At 47.5% G+C, this 22073-nt stretch overlaps 1 protein-coding gene across 1 annotated transcript in view; it reads left to right on the top strand.

The window, feature by feature from the left end:
- Positions 1 to 22073, top strand: part of GLOD5 (glyoxalase domain containing 5) — a 46940-nt gene that overhangs the window by 13167 nt on the left and 11700 nt on the right. The window contains exons 2-3 of the mRNA XM_069648939.1: positions 19147 to 19317; positions 19863 to 20018. Of these exons, the coding sequence (XP_069505040.1) occupies positions 19147 to 19317; positions 19863 to 20018 (327 nt within the window). The remainder of the gene's footprint in view (positions 1 to 19146; positions 19318 to 19862; positions 20019 to 22073) is intronic.

Below are 22073 nucleotides of genomic sequence, written 5' to 3' on the forward strand. Positions count from 1 at the left end.
AGCCTTCTGTAAGGGTGCGAGCATGGTTGCTGTCGCCACTTTGGATTGGTTCCCCTCTAGCCTTCTGTAAGGGTGCAATCATGGTTGCTGTCTGCAGAGTATTGCAATCAGCCACATTGTATTGGTTCCCCTCTAGCCTTCTGTAAGGGTGCGAGCATGGTTGCTGTCGCCACTTTGGATTGGTTCCCCTCTAGCCTTCTGTAAGGGTGCAATCATGGTTGCTGTCTGCAGAGTATTTCAATCAGCCACGTTGTATTGGTTCCCCTCTAGCCTTCTGTAAGGGTGCGAGCATGGTTGCTGTCGCCACTTTGGATTGGTTCCCCTCTAGCCTTCTGTAAGGGTGCGAGCATGGTTGCTGTCTGCAGTGTATTGCAATCAGCCACGTTGTATTGGTTCCCCTCTAGCCTTCTGTAAGGGTGCGAGCATGGTTGCTGTAGCCACGTTGGATTGGTTCCCCTCTAGCCTTCTGTAAGGGTGCAAGCATGGTTGCTGTCTGCAGCGTATTGCAATCAGCCACGTTGTATTGATTCCCCTCTAGCCTTCTGTAAGGGTGCAAGCATGGTTGCTGTCTGCAGCGTATTGCAATAAGCCACATTAGATTGGTTCCCTTCTAGCCTTCTGTAAGGGTGCGAGCCTGGTTGCTGTCTGCAGTGTATTGCAATCAGCCACGTTGTATTGGTTCCCCTCTAGCCTTCTGTAAGGGTGCGAGCATGGTTGCTGTAGCCACGTTGGATTGGTTCCCCTCTAGCCTTCTGTAAGGGTGCAAGCATGGTTGCTGTCGGCAGACTATTGCAATCAGCCACGTTGTATTGGTTCCCCTCTAGCCTTCTGTAAGGGTGCAAGCATGGTTGCTGTCAGCAGACTATTGCAATCAGCCACGTTGTATTGGTTCCCCTCTAGCCTTCTGTAAGGGTGCAAGCATGGTTGCTGTAGCCACTTTGGATTGGTTCCCCTCTAGCCTTCTGTAAGGGTGCAATCATGGTTGCTGTGTGCAGAGTATTGCAATCATCCACGTTGGATTGGTTCCCCTCTAGCCTTCTGTAAGGGTGCAAGCATGGTTGCTGTCTGCAGCGTATTGCAGCCAGCCACGTTGTATTGGTTCCCCTCTAGCCTTCTTTAAGGGTGCATGCATGGTTGCTGTCTGCAGCGTATTGCAATCATCCACGTTGGATTGGTGCCCCTCTAGCTTTCTGTATGGGTGCAATCATGGTTGCTGTGTGCTGAGCATTGCAATCAGCCACATTGTATTGGTTCCCCTCTAGCCTTCTGTAAGGGTGCAAGCATGGTTGTTCTCTGAAGAGTATTGCAATCATCCACGTTGCATTGGTTCCCCTCTAGCCTTCTGTAAGGGTGCAATCATGGTTGCTGTCAGCAGTCATCCACGTTGGATTGGTTCCCCTCTAGCCTTCTGTAAGGGTGCAATCATGGTTGCTGTGTGCTGAGCATTGCAATCAGCCGCGTTGTATTGGTTCCCCTCTAGCCTTCTGTAAGGGTGCAAGCATTGTTGTTCTCTGGAGAGTATTGCAATCATCCACGTTGTATTGGTTCCCCTCTAGCCTTCTGTAAGGGTGCACGCATGGTTGTTCTCTGAAGAGTATTGCAATCATCCACCTTGTATTGGTTCCCCTCTAGCCTTCTGTAAGGGTGCAATCATGGTTGCTGTCTGCAGAGTATTGCAATCATCCACCTTGTATTGGTTCCCCTCTAGCTTTCTGTAAGGGTGCAATCATGGTTGCTGTGTGCTGAGCATTGCAATCATCCACGTTGTATTGGTTCCCCTCTAGCCTTCTTTAAGGGTGCAAGCATGGTTGCTGTCTGCAGTGTATTGCAATCATCCACGTTGTATTGGTTCCCCTCTAGCTTTCTCTAAGGGTGCAATCATGGTTGCTGTGTGCTGAGCATTGCAATCAGCCACATTGTATTGGTTCCCCTCTAGCCTTCTGTAAGGGTGCAAGCATGGTTGTTCTCTGAAGAGTATTGCAATCATCCACGTTGCATTGGTTCCCCTCTAGCCTTCTGTAAGGGTGCAATCATGGTTGCTGTCAGCAGTAATCCACGTTGGATTGGTTCCCCTCTAGCCTTCTGTAAGGGTGCAATCATGGTTGCTGTGTGCTGAGCATTGCAATCAGCCACGTTGTATTGGTTCCCCTCTAGCCTTCTGTAAGGGTGCAAGCATGGTTGTTCTCTGGAGAGTATTGCAATCATCCACGTTGTATTGGTTCCCCTCTAGCCTTCTGTAAGGGTGCAAGCATGGTTGTTCTCTGAAGAGTATTGCAATCATCCACCTTGTATTGGTTCCCCTCTAGCCTTCTGTAAGGGTGCAATCATGGTTGCTGTCTGCAGAGTATTGCAATCATCCACGTTGGATTGGTTCCCCTCTAGCCTTCTGTAAGGGTGCAAGCATGGTTGCTGTCTGCATAGTATTTTGCTTGGTGATGTTCTACTCGGAGTGCTTTGTCTGCAGGAAGTGGGCACAGGAAATGTTAGAGAACGAGACAGTGGAACCCCTCTCCCGCTGATCATTTCCCTCCTGAGCCACTCTAAGCCTGCTATGGCGAGAAGCGATTGGGACACGATAGCTTATATATGAATGAAGGGATCTGCCTGTGCAGCTGTTATAAGGAATAGTCCCTCATGCGGTACGTAAGAATGACACGACACGTCTTCACAGTTTAACATTTTTTATTGAACTGCCCCTTTCACTTCCCTCAGCACCGCGGGCTCCTCCTCTTCCTCCTCCCACTTCGCAATCCTTAACCCCTTTTCTCCTGTCCTCTTCCCTCATGACAGCATTAGTTGTGTTCTTTCTCCAGAAACAGAGTGTGTTCTATTTATTGTGGGGCAGGGGTAATCCGAGCACTGCTGGGACAATGATTGGCATACAACGCCTGTGCCTTCAGCCCAGTGCCCGAAGCTTAGACCAGGTCATAGATTAGGGCAGTGTGTATAATAGAGAGGAGGGGTATGTTTGACGGTATAGCGTACTTTCATCGAAGGTTGGGATTTCGATGGGGTTTTTACTGAAAAAACTCATTGAAATATATAGGGGGGTTGGGAAAGTGTATATAAGCGGTGGGGATCGGGAATAGTTAAACAAAAACAATAGGTATGGGGCAAAGGGAGGAACCCCCCAAAATTAAAAATAAATCAATTTCCATGAGTTTGTTCCGTAAAAAATACTTTTAAAAAAAAATCGAAATTCATACCGTCGATGAAATGACATAGAACCCTGTTGACATTGTTACCTTCACCTTGAGGGTAACCCACCACCCCCCAAAATGTCAGTTATTTTATATAGGCTAGCGCTGCCCCCCATTTGAATTTTGCAGGGATCTAGCTTGGGTTTTGTTGCGTAGCAATTATAGTTATGTACGCATGCGCGAGCAGCATCGAGGCTCGCGCATGCGCTAATGGCATTAAAGGCGGTGCGCCGGCAGTTTGCGCCGGCGACCGGAGCAGACACACGTCTCCGGCGTCCTCTCTCTGTGTGCCTGCCTGCATGCGCGAGTGTGTGTGTGAGTGAGACCCCGACACGCCCTCAGGCCCATAACACTGGCGACGAGGGCGGACACGGAGCCACTCTCCGCTCCGACGACATCGGAGTGAAGGAACGTTACTGCGTGTGTATCGATCGGATGCACACGGACCCGCGCGCACGGCAGGCGGCCATTTTCTTACTCTACTCTACACGTGGATTGCAGTGGTTGCGGCCCGAGAGGGTGCTCGTGCGCCATCTGCCTCCTGCACTGCTCCAGAGAAATTTTTGGAACCACCACAGCCCAGACACCACGGGTTGTGGTAAGGACAAGAAAGAGGGTGTGAAAGCACTCTGAAGGTCACCAGTTACCTCGACTCCTACAGACAAGGATCACTGTGAGTACACAATGGGGGAAGAAAGAGAGGAAGAAGAAAATGCTGTCGCCCCAATACCTCGCAGAATGCACAGTACTCTAGCTCCTATGCCTGAATTTCATACCACGGGCCCCCCATCCAAGTTAAGACCGAAGTGGATCACATGGGTCAAAAAGCTGGAAATGTTCTTTAGAGCCTCGGGGGAAACGGAAGATGAGGCGAAGATTGCCATCTTGGTTTATTCTGCAGGGACCGAGGTTCAACGCATATATGACACTCTCAACATTCCAGCAGCGAATTATGATGCTGTCAAGCAAGCCTTCCGTGACCACTTCCTTCCTATGGCGAATGTTGACTTTGACAGGTTTGTCATGGGCGCTGAGAAACAATTGGAAGAGGAATCATTAGACCAGTTTTGCGCTCGTCTGAGACAACTAGCGAGCTCCTGTAGATGGGTCAACGAGGAAGAAATGGTTCGCAACCAACTGCTGCAGGGTTGCTGCTCAGGGAAACTGAAGAGACAAGTGCTAAGAGAACCTGAACTGACTCTGCAGCAAATTCTGGACATGGGGAGAGCGTACAAACTGGCGGAGGCAAGAGGGGCGAAAATGGACGCTGCTACACGCTCCAGGAAGGAGGAAGAGGCATATGCAATAGGACGTTCGGCCATGGGGAAGGCAAGATGGACACCAAGGAGAAGCGAAGGGCCTACAACGCAAGGGAATGTCTCAACGTGTTCATACTGTGGATACGATCTGCCACATGCGGGAGAATGCCCAGCAAAGTCAAGGACCTGTGGTCGATGCGGCACACCGGGACACTATGCGAGGATGTGCAGGGCAACAACGCCAGTAACAGTTTTGAGAGGACCAGAGAGAAGTGGTAGGAGTGTTGCTGGAAGAGTAAGGGGTGTGTCCTCTGTCGAACAAGGAATGCAAGACCTCAATATCGCGGAAGAGGAGGAGGAAGATGAAGAAATATTTTTCATCTCAAGCATTGCACAAGGCCCTGGGGATCGTCGACAACCCAATGCACCGTCAACATTAGCGAGATGCCAACTCCGGTCCTCATAGATACTGGGGCGTCCATCTGCGTACTCGCAACCAAACATTACAATGCTCTTCCTGGTCCACCAAGGCTGACGAATTCCACAGCGCGAATCTACGCATTCGGAGGGGATACACCTCTTCCCATCCAAGGAGTGTTTGTAGCCCCAGTCTCTCATGGTCAAAACAAAATAAAGGCGAGGTTTTTCATCACCAGCGTAAGCCCACATTCCCTCCTAAGCTGTGCCGCGTCAGAAGCGCTAAACATTGTACACTTCACTCTTGCTGTGTACTTCACCGATCTGGACCGCCTACTACAGCGTTTCGAGAAGATATTCACGGGTAATGGAAAACTCAAGGCAGAGCCCATACGGCTGCACATAGATGAGTCCGTGAGGCCGACTGCGCTTAAACATCGCCGTATCCCTAAGGGAACAAGTTGTGAAAGAGCTACAGTCACTGGTGGACAAGGACATTATCGAAAGGGTAGATGGACCCACTCCCTGGGTCTCCCCAATTGTGGTGGCCCTCGAAGCCGAAACAACCAGGGGCAGTACGCATCTGCATAGATATGAGGCTGCCCAATGTAGCGATCAAACGAGCATCTCACACCGACCCTAGATGACATCGTCAGAGAGCTCCAGGGAGCTAGGGTCTTCTCGAAGCTAGACCTAAGGTCAGGCTACCACCAGTTGGAACTCCACCCCGAGTCCAGATACATTACGACCTTTACAACCCATGAAGGGTTGTATCAATACAAAAGACTTAGTTTCGGGATCTCGTCCGCAGCAGAGGTCTTTCAGAATGCCATGAGGGGGGCACTGTCGGGACTCAAAGGGGTCATTAACATGTCGGATGACATCCTAGTTTTTGCGAAGTCAGAAGCTGAACACTTGAAGCGCCTCAAGAACACCCTTGAGAGACTGTGCAGTGTCGGCTTAACCCTACACAAAGAAAAATGCGAATTTCTGAAGGACAGGCTTGAATTTTTTGGGATTTATATTTCATGCTGGAGGAATTTCCCCGGATCCGGAGAAGGTAAAAGACATCCGAGATGCATCCCCACCAGCGTCCCCAGCCAAAGTAAGAAGCTTTCTAGGGATGGTCAATTATTGTGGCCGTTTTATCTGAGATCTAGCCTCCCTATCAGAACCACTGAGGGCGCTCACCAGAAATGATGTGGCGTGGACATGGACAGGGAAGGAACAAAGAGCGTTCACCGCCATCAAACATGCCCTGTCGGAGCAAGAAACAATGGCATACTTCCACCCCGGTCGCGAGTCGGAGATCGTAGTTGATGCTAGCCCGGTAGGGTTGGGAGCAGTCCTCATGCAAGCAGACCAGCAAGGGACCATGAGGCCCATCGCCTATGCCAGCAAGGCCCTGACCGACATGGAGAGGCATTACTCCCAAATAGAGCGAGAAGCCTTGGCCATACTATGGGGGTGTAAACACTTCAGAATCTACATTCTAGGGAAGCCAGTTGTTGTGGTGACTGACCACAAACCCCTCATCCCAATACTGTCTGGAATGTCGTCCAAACCACCTCCGCGCATAGAAAGGTGGATGTTGGCCCTCATGGAATATGGGGTCAAATTGCTATATCGACCAGGGACACAACCCGGCGGACTACCTATCGTGACATCCAGGCACCGGGAGGCTCAGGGACTCACTAGAGGTGGTGGACTGCGTGGAAGCCGTACATCTAGTGGTTGAGGCAGCACTGCCTGTTGCCCTGACGCGTCAGGAAATCGCGGATGAATCCAATAGCGATGAAGCATTCCGAAAGATAAAAGGTGCGGTGGACACAGGAGAATGGCGGGAGGTCCTCCTAGACAACTCCCGAAGGACTGCAGAAGCACAAAGAGATCTACAGGCACTCTGGAAGGCACGCCACGAATTGTCGGTGGCGGATGATGGAATACTGCTAAGAGGGCACCAGATCGTAATACCAGGGGTGTTAGTTGAGAAGGTCCTACAGCTAGTCCACAAGGGACATCAAGGAATGTCCAAGATGAAAGCTCGTCTCAGGTTGAAAGTTTGGTTTCCGGATCTGGAAGGAAGGGTGGAGAAATTTGTGAAGGCCTGCATCCCATGTCAAGCCGCAAGCCCTTTGGAGAAGGCGCCACCCATTCAGACCATGGAGAGGAGTGACCGCCCATGGGGGACAGTGCACGCGGACTTCGGATCCACGGGCCGAGGTTTATACTTTCTGGTGGTGACAGACCAGTGGTCACGATACCCAGAGGTGGAGTTGGTCGAATCCACATCCAGCGACCACACCATTTTGGCCATGGACAAAATATCCGCCACACATGGATTCCCTCTGGAAATTTGCTCGGACAATGGGTCACCGTTTCAGGGCCAACGTTTTGCTCAATACTGTGAGGACAGGGGAATAAAGCATCAAAAAATAACCCCACTATGGCCGAGAGCAAATGGCGAGGTGGAGCGGTTTATGCGAACGCTCAACAAAGTGTTCCGCATATCGATGAATGGGGGAGAAGATCTCAGGCGAAATCTGGTCGAGTTTCTCAGAGAGTATCGCACGACCCCACCTCAGTCCACTGGAGTCGCCCCCGCAGAAGTCCTTTTCAAAAGAATACCAAGAGGTCTACTACCCGAAATTGAAGGAAGACCACCAGGAGAGATCGACAACCGCAACGTGCGCACAGCGAGGGCCACTCTGAATGAGAAGGAGACTACACGGCGGGGACTACCCGAGAGGGCGATTGCAATAGGGGACACTGTGCTGGTGCGCAACAGGAAGCCAGACGGGAAGTTATCACTGCCGTATGAACCACAACCACTGGGCTTGACCCACGTCAAAGGGTCGATGGTCACGGCCGCCAATGCAAGAGGGACTGTTACCAGAAATATTTCGTTCTTCAAGCGCATAGGAACTGCAACCCCTGAAGCAGCCGTCAGAGATGATCCCGACCCGAATACTGGAGTGCCGGTGGAAGACGATGCGCCGCCAGAAGCTCCGGTGGCACCCGAGGACCCCGACGCCGGAGCACGCAGGTACCCAAGCCGGGCGGGGCGCAAGCCACCGCTGAGGTTCAAAGACTTCATCATGGACCCTACCTCGTAATTAAGGCAGAGGTATCGTGAAAGTTAAGATGGATCCTGTTGGTTCCCATGTTTGATAATGTTGATTTTGTTGTGGGGGAAAAGGAGGGATGTTGCGTAGCAATTATAGTTATGTACGCATGCGCGAGCAGCATCGAGGCTCGCGCATGCGCTAATGGCATTAAAGGCGGTGCGCCGGCAGTTCGCGCCCGCGACCGGAGCAGACACACGTGTCCGGCGTCCTCTCTCTGTGTGCCTGCCTGCATGCGTGAGTGTGTGTGTGAGTGAGACCCCGACACGCCCTGAGGCCCATAACAGGTGTTTAACTTCCTGTATCCTCCATAGCTTTCCCATTTAGGATTAAGTCATCGCTTTAAGCCAGGGATCTGGGCCAATGGCCTGCCCGGTCTCCTGGTTAGGCGATGGAGTCTACGGAAAGGCCAAACCCTCTGGGGTACATTTACGAAAGTCTGTGAGCACAGAAGGAGGGGTGCCACCTGGCCTCCCTCGCATTGTACAGCTGGAGCTCCCTGTACACTGGACTCCACAGGTTTGTGAAATATGATTTTAAAGTCATGTTTTACTTCCCTGCTGCTTGGTTTATTAACGTTTTTTCTACTTTCCTGCTGCAGTACATTGTCCTGGTGTTACTTCTCTTTTTGCTATCGCTGTTCTTTTGTTAAACTATATGATGAAGGTCCCAATCCATAATGGCAGAGCAAATGCTACAGTCCTATCTTCATCTCCATGGTAGGAGCTGTGCAGCTGGCTGAGACAAAATCATAACGGTCGCCAATGGCCGAGGCACCAGAACCAAGTATTCTCACAAAACACTCCTGCAGTACTTTATGTAGTCCAACCTATAAGGTTTCTAAATCTTACCCCGAATTCTCTAGGACTAAAGTTGGAATAGCAAGTGATACCCCCCTAGGATATTTAGGGGAAATGTTTCCATCGTTTATCATTTACTCTTCCTTCTTCAGTTTTAAAACATTTAAAAATACGCCTGTACTGAGGCCCCCGGGGGCACTGGTGACACTTGGGTACAGATTCTGTAGTCCTTCCTTCATCTTTCTGCAAAGGCCAGTGAAGCTTGCAGATGTTTAAGTTGGTGATGTGCTAAATGTTACTTTTCAAGGGCTTCAGTTTGGTGTTCATGCTGACTGATACAGTGATGTGCTGCCACGTGCCTGCTGCTAGTGGCGCTACATTGGGTTGAGAAATATTGAATTAAGCTTTGCTTTTAACTGCAGTTTTGTTTCCATGCTGCTTGTACAGTCCATTCCTGGGTACTAGGCAGTGCTGTGCAGTCTGACCCAAATAATGCATTGCTAAAAACTGAAAAAAATGTGTGACCACAAAAAACAAAGCTACTTTACCAAACCACCCAAACCCCCCCCCCCCCCCCACCCTCTAGCATGATCGGGCTCGTTGTCGTTGTTTATCTTGAAGATGAGTTGGGTGTCATCTGCATAATTGTAGGATGTCAGTCCATGGGCTTGAATTAGGGGGTGGGGGGCCGTATTAATGTTGAAGAGGAGTGGGGAGAGGCTTGATCCTTGTGGTACTGTGATATTTGTTGCGTTTGGTATAAATGGTGGAATGTGGCTTCTTTCAGCTCCGTCGGACTTCAGACATGGGTGTGTGCATCTTTGATTACCAGATTCCTCCAGTCTCTTAATTAGAATGCTGTGTTTGATCGTATCGCAGGCAGCTGATATGTCCAGTAGTATGATGGCTTATTGGGTGGTGTTGTCCGCATTCATTTTGAGGTCACCCCATATGGCGAGTGCTGATTCAGTTCCTCTCATGGGCCTGAAGCCACCCTGGGTATTCCGTTGTTTTGTACATGATTCATTGGTTCTTCAAGATTTTATCAAACGGTTGGTTTGATATGGGTCTGTAGTTAGTAAGGTCATCTGTGTTTCCTGTCTCATCCTTTAGGAGAGGTTTGATGTACGCTGGTTTGAATGACTTTGGTACTATTCCCTTGTTTAGGGATACATTCATTTGTAGTCTGATATAGAGGGCTGGTGTTTTGTTGGTCTGTGGCTTTTTGTAGATGTCCAGTGGGCCTGGGTTGCTAGAAGATCCAGCAATGTACCGGGAGGATAGTTCAGCGGCAACATGCTCGCCTTGGAAACAAGACGACACGAAACACAGGTTCGATCCCCGGGTTCGCGCTTAGAAACCTCTGGGTATTAAGCGTGTTATAAATACGCAACTAAGACATATTCCTATAACAGCGCCTTGATGCACCTGGGCTGTGTGAGCGCTTTAAAAATGCAAATAAATAAATAAATACATATGTTGGTAACTTTTAATAGTTTGTCAAAGATTTCCTCACTTATTTGTTTGAATCGATAGAGTGTTGAGTTGATAGTTTGGGTGCTGGTTTCTGGTCGGTTGTTGATTGTGGTCCTGCCGGATGTGTCAATTGCCTGTTGTATTGCTTCTATTGTTGCACTTGGGTGCGCCACAATGGTGTCGCATAGGGTTTGCCAAGGGTATAACGCTGTTGTTGCATGAAATTGGGTTTCTAATTTCCTTGATGATTCTAAACATTTCTTTTTGTGGATTTGTTGCTGGTTGGATTCTTGCTTGTTAGTGTACTTTCTTGGATTTCAGAACTGTCGAATTATATAGCAGAATGTGTCATTGGTTATTGATTTTGTCTATCTGGTTGTAGTGCTTCCTCCATCACCTTTATTGCTTACGGTTTGTTTCCTCTGTTGCTATGACTTTGTTGGGTTTGGGATTGAAGAGTTTTAAGGGTGTTAGCTGGTCTAACGCGTCTGTGATCCAGGTGTGAAGGTTCTCTTCAACTTTATCTGGTTTCATTTCATGTATGTGAGAGGTGTGTGGTTTGGTAGTTTCTAAGACCATGTCTAGCAGCCCCCAACTTCTGGAAAGCGAGAGAAAATGCCCCATACCCTTTCTGGTTTGTAAACTCCCACCTTTGCCAAGAAGTTAATATCTGGGCCGAGTCCCTCTATTTTAAGTTGATATAAGATTTATACTGTATTTAAATCAAATTCTCTATATGTGGGGCACCATACTGACTGATCTAGTGATAAACATCCTTTAGCTGAAGTCCATGGTTGGTTAGTAATGTTGTGCTAATTTTAAAAAACAAGAATTGGCAATGCCAGTCTGCAAAGCCACACCCGTTGGTGATTTGTTAATCATAATGTGTAATTTCTCACTGTTTAAAAAAAAGAAATGATATCGCAATCTGCTGTGATTTGAGACATCTTATTATGGGTAATCCAAAATGGCAGTATTTGTTTAGCGCCAGCTGCCCTGGAGTTAAATGGAGTCTTGTTTGGCGAACCAGTCCTTTCTAGAAGGGGGCTATATCGTGCCTAGGTATTTAGTTGCCTGGCCAATGTAAATCCAAGATGGTGATGCTTCGGATGCATTCAGATCCATTGACTGGTTTATTTATTTATAACATTTGTTACACGCCCAAACCCGGAGGTATCACGGTGTAGGGTACATAGGATTTCTTATCTGGATATCTGGTTGCTTCCTGTAGTGAGAATATAGCTTGTTCTGAGTGTGCAGCGTTCTCTCCTTGCAGGTATAATGGCATGTTTCCCTCACTATGTTAAGGCCATCTCTGGATGATGGTTCTGGATGGTTGTCTTCCGATGGGCATCGGGTTGATAGCTCTTGGATCATTGTTAATAGGGTCTGCTGTACTGCTGAAAATGCAAGTCGCATTTATTTTTTACTATGCACAGTGCCAAATATTTAGGTGTCAATCACTGGTTACAAAGGTGCCCACAGTCCCAAACGTTCACGCAGTGATACCATTTAATCTTTTACTTTTTGATAGTGTCGACTCTACGGCGGTTACTATTGAGTCCACACTCACCGATTTTGTTTTTTTTCCACCATATCAATACTGCAACGCATGTCAAAGGCTGAACGCTTGACTGGCTTGCAAGCTAAAATGTCATTAACAACTTAGAGGGGATCCCCGGTCCTTGGTCAGGCCATGCTTTGATTCACTTGAACCGTGTCTGTCTGTCACAGCGTAACAAATCTAAACCCGATAGGATTGTCGTCATATCAAGAAATATTCGTAGACTTTCTGCTGCTTCAATGGTACCCCGTTTTGATGCAACATTAAATAACTTGGCCAATTATGCTTCAGCTGGTGAACTCGCTGATGCAAATCAAAAGATGCTGTCTAATGCAGTTAACATAGGTGCACCAGAAAAAAACTCTACTAGTCAGGAAACTGAACACCGAAGTCTGGTATTCAATGAAATCCAGGAATTTAAAGTTGCCAAACGCAAAGCCTTTCTACTGTGGAGAACAACTAGCTCAGAGGAAAACATGATCGAATATACACTTGCAGAGAAGGCCCACGAATCTGCTATTATCTTGGCAAAACAATTCTCTTATGACCAGAGGACTGAAAATGCTAGGTCGGACTCCAGAGAACTCTTTAAGATTGTTATAGAGCAGGAAGACCCTTGCCCATCTGCTACTGTGGTCCATAACGATAAAGGCTTGTGTACGTCCATTCGAAGGCCAGGCATACATTTAGAACCCTCTAAATCTGAGCACACCATCTCTGCGTATGGTCACAGAACTTGAGGTTTCCGATGTGTTACAATGACTGAAACCAACCCATTGCAAGGGTGATGTATGTCCTGCTTTGGTTGTGAAGGCATGTGCTGCTCAGTTTATGCCTTTTATCACGAAATTTGTTAAAACATCTTTTAGGGAAAGTTTCGTACTGCCATGCATTAAACAGGCGTGGATTTTACCACTACTCAAAAAACCATCTCTTGACCCCAATGTCCCTTAAACTATCAGCCTATTACCAACACCCCGTTCCTGCTAAAGATCCTGGATTGGGTTGCTCAGATGCAAGTACAGGGCTTGTTGTCTAGATATAACCTCTTGGGCCAGAGACAGTTGGGGTTCCGGAGTGCACATAGCACTGAATCTGCCCTACTTGACCTGAAGGCTAACATTCTTGAAGTCTTTAAGAAGGGTGGTCCAGCGCTCCTTATGCACCTTGATCCGTATGCCGCCTTCGACCTGATTCACTACGCTATGCCGGTCTCTAGACCTTTACACTCTGCCTCTTTTTCGCCAGCAGCGGCCAACTGTGTCAGATACTTTCTGACAGACCGTTCAGCTAAGGCTTTTCATGGTGATGCCAAGACTGATAACTTAGTGGTGACATGCAGATTTCCTCAGCGTTCCTGACTGTCTCCAACATTCTACAACATCTTCACCAAGCCTCTATTCAAACTGCTTGATGTCAATGGCGTAATTTATACAAATTAAGCAGATGACACCCAGTGTCTCATACCTCTTTCAGGCGATTGCATCAGAGACCATCAGTTCAGTTTGCACTGTTATACAGACATGGACGGCGGAGAATGGTTAAGCCCTAAATGACACAATAACAGAGCTGAAGATAACTGGCACGGCAGCTCAGTTGAGAAAGTTGATCCCCAATTTCCAGGAATTTAAGATGGGGGGGGGGGGGGGCTGCGTCACTGCTACAATTCCCAAAGTGAAAACCTTGGGTATAATCGTAGGCCAAGAATTAAACATGAGAGAGCTTGTGAACAGTTTTGTTTTTTCTTCTATCATAAATTGCTAGTTTAATTAAGACCTTTTCTGAACACCAACAATTGTGCCACCATTGCTTGGGCTATAATCGGCTCCAGACTGGACTATTGCTACAGCCTATTGCAGGGTCTGGGCAAAGGAGAAATCGTCCGGTTACCAACAGTGCAAAATAATGCAGTAAGGGCTGTGGAAGGCTTACGCAGAAGGCATCATCTCTCTGAGGCCAGGAGGGCCCTCCATTGGCTGCCTATTGCCAGAAGAATCAACCTTCGCTTCTCGTGCATTGTACACAGGCGCCTATATGGCAGCAGCCCTGTGTATGTATCCGGCAGACCCTCCTGGCTCAGATCTAATGACTCTTTCCTCCTTCGGGTGCCCAGGGCCAAGCTGACTATGGTTGCTCAGGGGTCTTTCCCTTATGTGGCACCGGGAAGCTGCAATGCCCTTCCTCCCGATCTGAGGGTTTGTCACTCCTTTGCCAGATATAACCGTGGATTAGGGACCGCTCTGTTTTATTGACCTTCCGTCATACTCTGATTCCTATTGGTGCCTTGACACTGGTCTATCGTTTATTTTTATTTTGTTTGTATTGTTGGCGCTATTACGCCTCCAGGCCTTGTTTCAGCGCTATACACATAAAGTCGAGTATTGGTTTAGCGTATTGTAAGCTTGTGTACAGACGTCGAAGCTCGCAGTTTGCTTTTTTAGTTTTCACCTGTCGTAATTCACAGCCACCATTTTCCCACTGTTACCATCTGCATGGCGGAGATGGTAGAGGGCTCAGGAGATTCACTGAAGTTGGTACTGCATGCCAGCATGTCATGCTATGTGTATCCTTCCACATGGCATTCAGTTGTGCAAGGTGCATGCCAGGAAAGCTAGGGAGAGCATAGGGTGCCCCCCTAGAGTTTGGAGGGGTGGGAAGTGTGCTGCTGCCATGAAGGCATTTTAGCACCCGTCTTCCCAATGCCAGGAGTACCTGGCACATGGTGGCAGTGCCTGGTAATGGAGCGAGTGTATGTGCATTTAATGGTTATCTTTGGCAGTGGTCTGAGTACTTGGACCTTTTCATGTCAGAACCCGACATTGGGCCTTTTGTGGCAGTGGCTGGCATTTGAAAGTAGCACCTGTCATATGATGCGAGTATACCAGCGAAAGGGAGAACATAATGGTAGAACCTGGCAAATAAAGTCAGTAGCTGGCGGATGGGGAATCTGCAGCAAAGGTCTGTCCGGGGCCGGAGCCGGAATCTATTGGGGCGCTGAGGGAAATGGCTGTCCACTAAACACTAGAGGACTTGCCTACATAACTAAATGCCCCCCCATAGTGGCTTCCCCCATTCATGGCCACTGAGGGCATTTATGACATTCAGGCTCAGTTTAGGTGGAACCCTGGAGATGTTGGGCCCAAGGGTGAATATTGATGAAGGTGGCAGGATTTGCTGATGGTGACAGCAGGTCTAAAAGGGGACTATGAGACATCTAGTGACCGACGGCGACAATTTGAGCCTACTTTAACCACATTTCCCTGACCAACAACTCCTCCATACTTGTAATAGTAATTGGTTATTTATAATGCACTTAATACCCAGAGGTGTCTAAGTGTGGACCCAGGGATCGAACCTGTGTTGCTCCACGTCATCTTGCTTCCAAGTCGAGCGCGTTGGCCCAGAGCTATCCTCCCGAAACAGATTATTTATGGAAAAATGCACTGCGGATGGCTGACTGTCACTTATGCTTTCTTACTTAAGTTTTTAACAGTAAAAATGTATTTGTTAAATGGAAACTAAGTGTTACATTTTTAAGTAATGTAACTATAACTGATAATGGTGTATTAATCGAGGTAATTAGTGTTGCATAAACTAATGGCACTATAAAAAGGTTTTAAAATGTCATATCCTCTTTGCTTCTTTATGAAGACATGCTAAATGATGTCACTTCCCCCATCCTTCTTCCTGAGTATATGCTGTAAACACACCACTTCTAAGGCCATGGTAAATAACATTACTTCCTTCAGGCTTGCTCCCGAGGCCATTTTAAATTACATCACTTCCTCCATCCTTCTGAGGCCATGGTAACATGTTTGACTTCCTCCTGAAGACATGGATCCTGGGTTCCTTTTTCTTTGTTCACTGTGGTGGGGGCATTCCAGTACAGTCCCCTTCCTCTCTGTGGGGGCACCTAAGCTACGCTGAAAGGCACCCGGATAACTAGAGACCTCAAGGACTTTTTATGTAGACAGCAGTCTTTTCCATATCCCCCACCCTCTGCCCTATGTCCATACCTCAATGCTCTACCCACACCCAGACGTGGGTGTCTCTCACTCTTGTACCCTTTGACCTTCACAGAATCCAGTACCTTTTTCAAACTAGGCCTAGCATGAGTAGCCCCCAGTCATGGGGTTAGAGACATCCAGGCTGCAAGCAAGCTTCTGCTCCGTACACATGTCCAGTCCCGCTGTCACACAAGGCTTAATATGACTGCTCCTGCCACCCCACTATATAGATCTGATGGGAGGTACAAATGTGTTTCTATAATCTGGAACATCCTCGGTCATTTGCCCGCTGCCTTCATCTCCCCCCTTGATTTGGTGCACCCCCATTGCTGGAATTTTGCTGTATGTCCTATTTTCACCCAGGTCTGTATGGCTCGAATGATGGCTCCATAGTGATGGCACACAACATGGATTCGATCCCTGGTGCAGTGCTTTAGTACGTGATCTATAAATCACCAATATCGTGCATTAAAAACAAATCAGAATGTTTGAAATTCAGTCAGTAACTTGTATTGGCACGTGGAAATTGTTATTGACCGCCTCTCAGCCAATCCGAATGTGCCTGTGGATTGGGGAGAGGGCAACCTTGGGCGAGACATGGTATCCCCCATTCCCTTTGAACCCCTGTTCCCACAACCTTCATAGGTTATTGTCAGCCTCACATTGTTAATTCAGATAAATGTCAGCCAAATACCAAAGTGAGGAGAAGACAAAACAGAGTTATGAATAATTCCTTTTATGCAACCACCCCCAAACACCACTCTGGTACTGACACAAAGAAAGGGGCTATGGAGGAGTTCAAATGGAGAAGTAGGCATGTCCCTTTAACTATGGTTAGGCAATTGGACTAATTGACCACCACCTGTGGTCACTTAGTAAGCCCAACGGATATATAAATGCAGGCTATTCGCAAGAGAGGGTGACGCACAGCAGCCTGGTGCATGGAGCCGGCTGGAGCTGGAAGCTGGTGAACCGGAGCAACAGAAGCGGGAGACGTGAGTATAGGAAGACATGTCAGGCAAGGGCCAGAGACGCCAGGGCTGAGGCAGGCCCATAGAAAGTCTTGTAGTCCAACGTTGCTTTGTGTTGGGCGCAAGCGGGAGCTGTGGGGTGCCAAAGCACTTTGGTTGCTGCGGACCTCCGGGAGAGCAAGTAGCATTCTCCCCGACCTCCGATAGAGAAGAGTGGAGACCGTGGAAGGTGGAAAGGCAAGGCGTGGACAGGGACAAAGCCAATGGGAGCTGCCACCTGAAACCGGTGAGCGCAGATGGGAAACACTCATATTGGGACCCTCCAAAAACCTGTAATAAGCCTTTCTTGAATATGGAACGTTTTGGAAAACGTCATAAGCACTTTTGAATACTGAAGCAAGTGCTTATAATCTTGAAATTAATTGAAGGTTGTTTCAAGGGTGAAACAGATGTTTTGAAAACCGAACGAACTGAACGCTTTATTGAATACGGTGCAGAATTAAAGCAACATGGAAGTCTGATAGAATAAGCATTTCTCAATGCCGCACAGAGACAAAGCAAATAATGAGCAGGTTTTGAGTGGAATAAAAGCAACTTTGTACAGGTAGCAAATACCACGGAGTGAACTGATTGAAATACAAGTGTTGGCAAAGCAATACAAATCCCAAGAAGCGTGTGAATAGAGAAACAAGCATTGCTACAAGCCAAGTGGTAAAGGAACTACAGGTTAAGAGGAAACCTGTAGTGGCAAGAGCCAGAGAAGTATCGAAAGTGTAACCAAGTGCATGGTGATCAAGCTATCCTCAATGAAGAATTGGAAGTAAATAATCTTGATACAAGACATACTCATCGCTGCCAAGGGAAAGCAGTGTATAATTGTTGATAAAACAGATTGAAAAGAAGTATTGGTTTCGTGACCTGTAATGGGTGGGCTGTGTGCTCTGACAACAGCGCCGTGCATGAAAAGTACATAAAAGAAGGAGTCAAGAGTGTTAATATGAAAAGGAGCAAGGCAACGTAAATATACATGGAATGACTGGTGATGTAACAGACGTGTGTTGGTGAACCAGAGAAATTAGCAATGGTAAGAGGGCTGGAGAGGATCCCAGTCCTTAGAGAACTGTTTTGTTTTGAACTTTCTATCTTAAACTAGGGCAAGGGAATCTCGAGACTTTGTGGAACGGTCATGAACTTCGGGAAGGGAACCCGGGGAGTTTTGTGGTGCTGCTTTAAACTTGGAAAGGGGAGCTCAAAATTAAGCCAAGAGCTGGAAGAAGCTCAGAACTATTTGGAATGGGATTTCTTTTTATTGCTGATATCCCTACACATTGTTTAGCTTTAGTTGTGAGGGCAAGTATAGGTTTTGGACACAGACAGTTGTATGTGTTTATTCACATGTAATTTACATCTGCTCTGTATCATTTTTTGTTTCGCCTCATGACGCCACATGCTTTTGTGTTTGTTTTTTTTATATAATGTGTTAAACCGCAACAGAATGGGCTTAAGCATCAATTCAAATAAATGAGACATAACAACAAATATTGCATATAATGGTCAAACAAAAGAAATAAAAATGATTTGTGGGTGATATATGCGCCCGCTTTTGAAATAAAAGTTATTGTTTATGTTGCTAAAGACTAACATTAAGGGCCTCGGCACGGGTTGGGCGGAGCGGAGGGGTAAAATGCGGCGTCAACACTTAATGCCACATTTACCACCTTGCTCCAATCTCGAGTTGGGCGGAAAGTGGGAGTTTTAACTCCAGCATGATTCTGGAGGTTAAAATCTCCCCTTTCTGCCCATTTTCGGCGCTATTAGCGTGGCGCTAATTGGGCCAAGAAACCCCCATTGCAATAGGAATGAGGAATTACCCCTCCCACCGCAACTCAGGATCTGGCACAAATTGCGCTGTACCAAGTTGCCATAACATTAATAGCATTGTGCAGTATCTCGGTGCAATTAGCGCCAGCATACCGCCCAACTCATGATGAGGCCCTAAGTGTCATGTATGTTTATAAGAATAATGAACACAGAAGAGCACACAAACTGTCTGGTTAGGACATCCCCCTCGTTATATAAGTCACAAAGTGCTAATAGAGTTACAGAACTCAGGAGTGGTCTTTGTTGCTTGGGAACAGGAATTAACCCATGATAATGACTCTACCCTCGGTCTTTAAAGCTGGGTAATTTCTTTCCAGTTTCTCTCTAACTTCTTTAATTCATACTATTTTATTATCCCTCATTATTTTCAAGTTTCCTTCCTCTTTAGAGGTTTTTGCTTGCCTTCTCTGTTTCTCCTGCCTGTCTCACATGTATCTCTTTCTCAGCCTCTGCTCCACAGATCCCAGTGGACCTCTTTATCACTCCGAGGGTATAGCCAGGGGTCTCCCCCCTTCCGCATTCACCAGCTGGACCACCTGGTGCTGACTGTGAAGAGCCTGGAGAGCACCATAAACTTCTACTCTCGAGTCCTCGGCATGGAAGTGATCACCTTCAAGGTACTGCTGCAGAACCCCCCGGCCCCTCCCCGAATTTAGACCCAACCCTGAGGGTTGCCTTTGTAAAACAAATGATTTGGTAAATTCTTGTCTTTGTTGTCTGGCTACCCACATATACCTAGGATTTAAGATTATCTGTGCCCTGTGAAATACAGGCAGAGCAGCAAATCTGTCAAAGGGTTCTTCTGATGTTCCTTCCATAGATGTCACTCCTTCATCACCAATATAACAGAACCTTTGCTCTCACCACAAAACACCCTCTCACTCCTAGTTGTGACCTGGAAGCCATAACCATTCCCCGTCTCCAGTTGCAAGGCCGCAGCCCCTTTCCACACAACCTGTGAGACTGAAACACCCGCACATCCTACCCTACAGTTGCACGACGAGAATTCTGGATGCTCCCCATTTATGAAATTGGAACTGCCCTCCAGTTGTGGGAATAGTGCCTAAACCCCCCTTCCTAAACACTAGGCATCCCCACCTTGTTATCTGACCCTATTATGATTTTGGATCATTCTTTTTTTTCTTTTAATGTCCCCACACAGGGAAACAGGAAAGCGTTGTGCTTCGGAAATCAGAAGTTCAATCTTCACGAGTCTGGGAAGGAGTTTGAACCAAAAGCTCAGCGACCCACTCCTGGCTCCATTGACCTCTGCTTGATCACCAAGACCCCGCTGAGCAGAGTTCTGGAGCACCTGGAGGTCCGTATGAGCTGCTCGCTTCACATTACCTTAAGATCCCTGAGGGATAATGTGTGATTCCCTGAGGGAAGATCTGTGCGTCCCTTATGGACCTTCAGCTTATTGGGGTTGTACACGCTGCTTACAAGTTTATTTTTCCGTGATTGGTCATTTTTCTTTTTTCCAGAGTTTGTTTCATGTATTTATTCTCTAAATCATAGGATTTCTTAGTAGTTTGGTTTAAATTTCATACGCGAAGTTAAGCCGTTAATGCATAAAGCGGATCCTTCCTGTAGGCACATTCCCTGCTGATCTTTCAAAGTCTTTGGATTGTATTGCTCCCTATGGGATTGATTCTCCTGATGGCGCATCTCCATCCTCTGGTAACTCTCTCTTAGCCACTCTTCCTCCTCCTTATGAGTATTCCCTTCCTTCATCTCACACGTCCCTCCTTAACGTTGGGCTTCCAGCTCCACATAAGACTCTGCCTTCCCGTTGCCTGTTACTCTATTTTGGTACTACATGTTTTCATCCTTCGCGTCCACTACCACGCCTTTAAATCCACCCATCATTTACCAATATCGCCTCCACTAATCCCTTTGTCTCTTTCTATTTGTTCTCATATTGTCAACGTGTCATTCTTTTTCCTTTCACCATCAATCCTTCCTGTTATATTGCCCATTGCACGCAGTCCATCCTGGATTAACCACCCCTATTGTTGACACTTTGCTAATGTGTGGCCGGTTGACCTTTTCTTTTGTTACTCCTTTTGATGTCCCGATGTATTACACTCCTTTCTGATAACCATGGTCTCCAGGGCTCCCTTATTTCCTCCTCCTGTTTGAACTCCCTACCTAGTCCCTTTTTCTTTTTTTTTTTATAACTCTGTTTATTGCATTTAAACAACACAGCAACAACATAAATGTTAATCAGACATTCGTTGGAAAAAGAAAAACAAGGCAATATCGACAGCGGCAAGTGCAATGCAGGGCCAAGGGGCCGTGAGACGGTTGCGGGACAAAGAGATGCTGGTAACCCAGGTTGCACCCTACGTCCTAGAGTCAGGGAGAGGTGAGGAGGGGTGCGTGGGGAAGGGGAGGAGCGGAGGGAAATGGGAGAGGGTGGGTTTCAGCGAGCATCGAGCCATTTACCCCATATGTTTTCAAATTTACGGGGACAGCCCCGCGCGTTATAGATCCAGCGCTCTGAAGCAGCGCATCTGTCCAGTTCATTGCTCCATTGGTTCGGGCACAGTGGGTCTGCAGAGTCCCAATTGGCCGCTATGAGTCTTTTACCCGCCCCCAGCGCAATCGCAAAAAACATTTTCTCATATTTTGTCAAGTCCACTTCTCCCCAGATGCCCAGGAGTGACATTTTAGAATCCCTAGGAATTGGCGTCGCCAGGACCGTGGAGATCGTGTCGATACAGTCCCTCCAGAAGACTTGTAACACCTGACAGTCCCAGATCATATGGTAGAAGGTGGCCGGCTCAGTTTTACATCTGATGCATATCTCATCCTCGGATCCCCCCCATCCGGCCATATCAATGCGCGAATAATAGGAGCGGTAGAGAATTCTCAGTTGTATTAGTCTGAGCTTGGTTTCTATCCCAATTTCTCTAGGGGACATTAATGCATCTATCCAATCTTCAGGTTCCAGTTCACCCAAGTCCCTTTCCCACCGTTCTTTGAGCTTATTGAGTGTGCAGCCCAGATATTTAAATTCCCTGATACAGACATGATGTGGACAGGTCTCTGGGATCGCAGACTCGCCGCGCTGGATCGGGAAGTAGATGGTTTTGGCCTCATTCACCTTTAGGCCCGCAAAGTTTTGGTATTCCCTAAGGATACGGGAGACGGTCGGGCATGAAGCCCTCGGGTTGCTAAGGTATATAAGGAGGTCATCCACATAGAGCGAGAGTCGGTCCTCACCTCCCTCCGGCCAGGTAAATCCGGACCAGTTATTATTCGCTCTGAGTTCTATTGCTAGTGGCTCGATGGCAAGGAAGAAGAGGAGTGGAGATAATGGTCACCCCTGCCTAGTACCTTGGCCTAGAGGGAATGGTTTGGAGGACCT

The sequence above is a fragment of the Ambystoma mexicanum genome, chromosome 2q, assembly GCF_040938575.1.
Source record: "Ambystoma mexicanum isolate Mex_15411 chromosome 2q, UKY_AmexF1_1, whole genome shotgun sequence".
NCBI lineage: Eukaryota > Metazoa > Chordata > Amphibia > Caudata > Ambystomatidae > Ambystoma > Ambystoma mexicanum.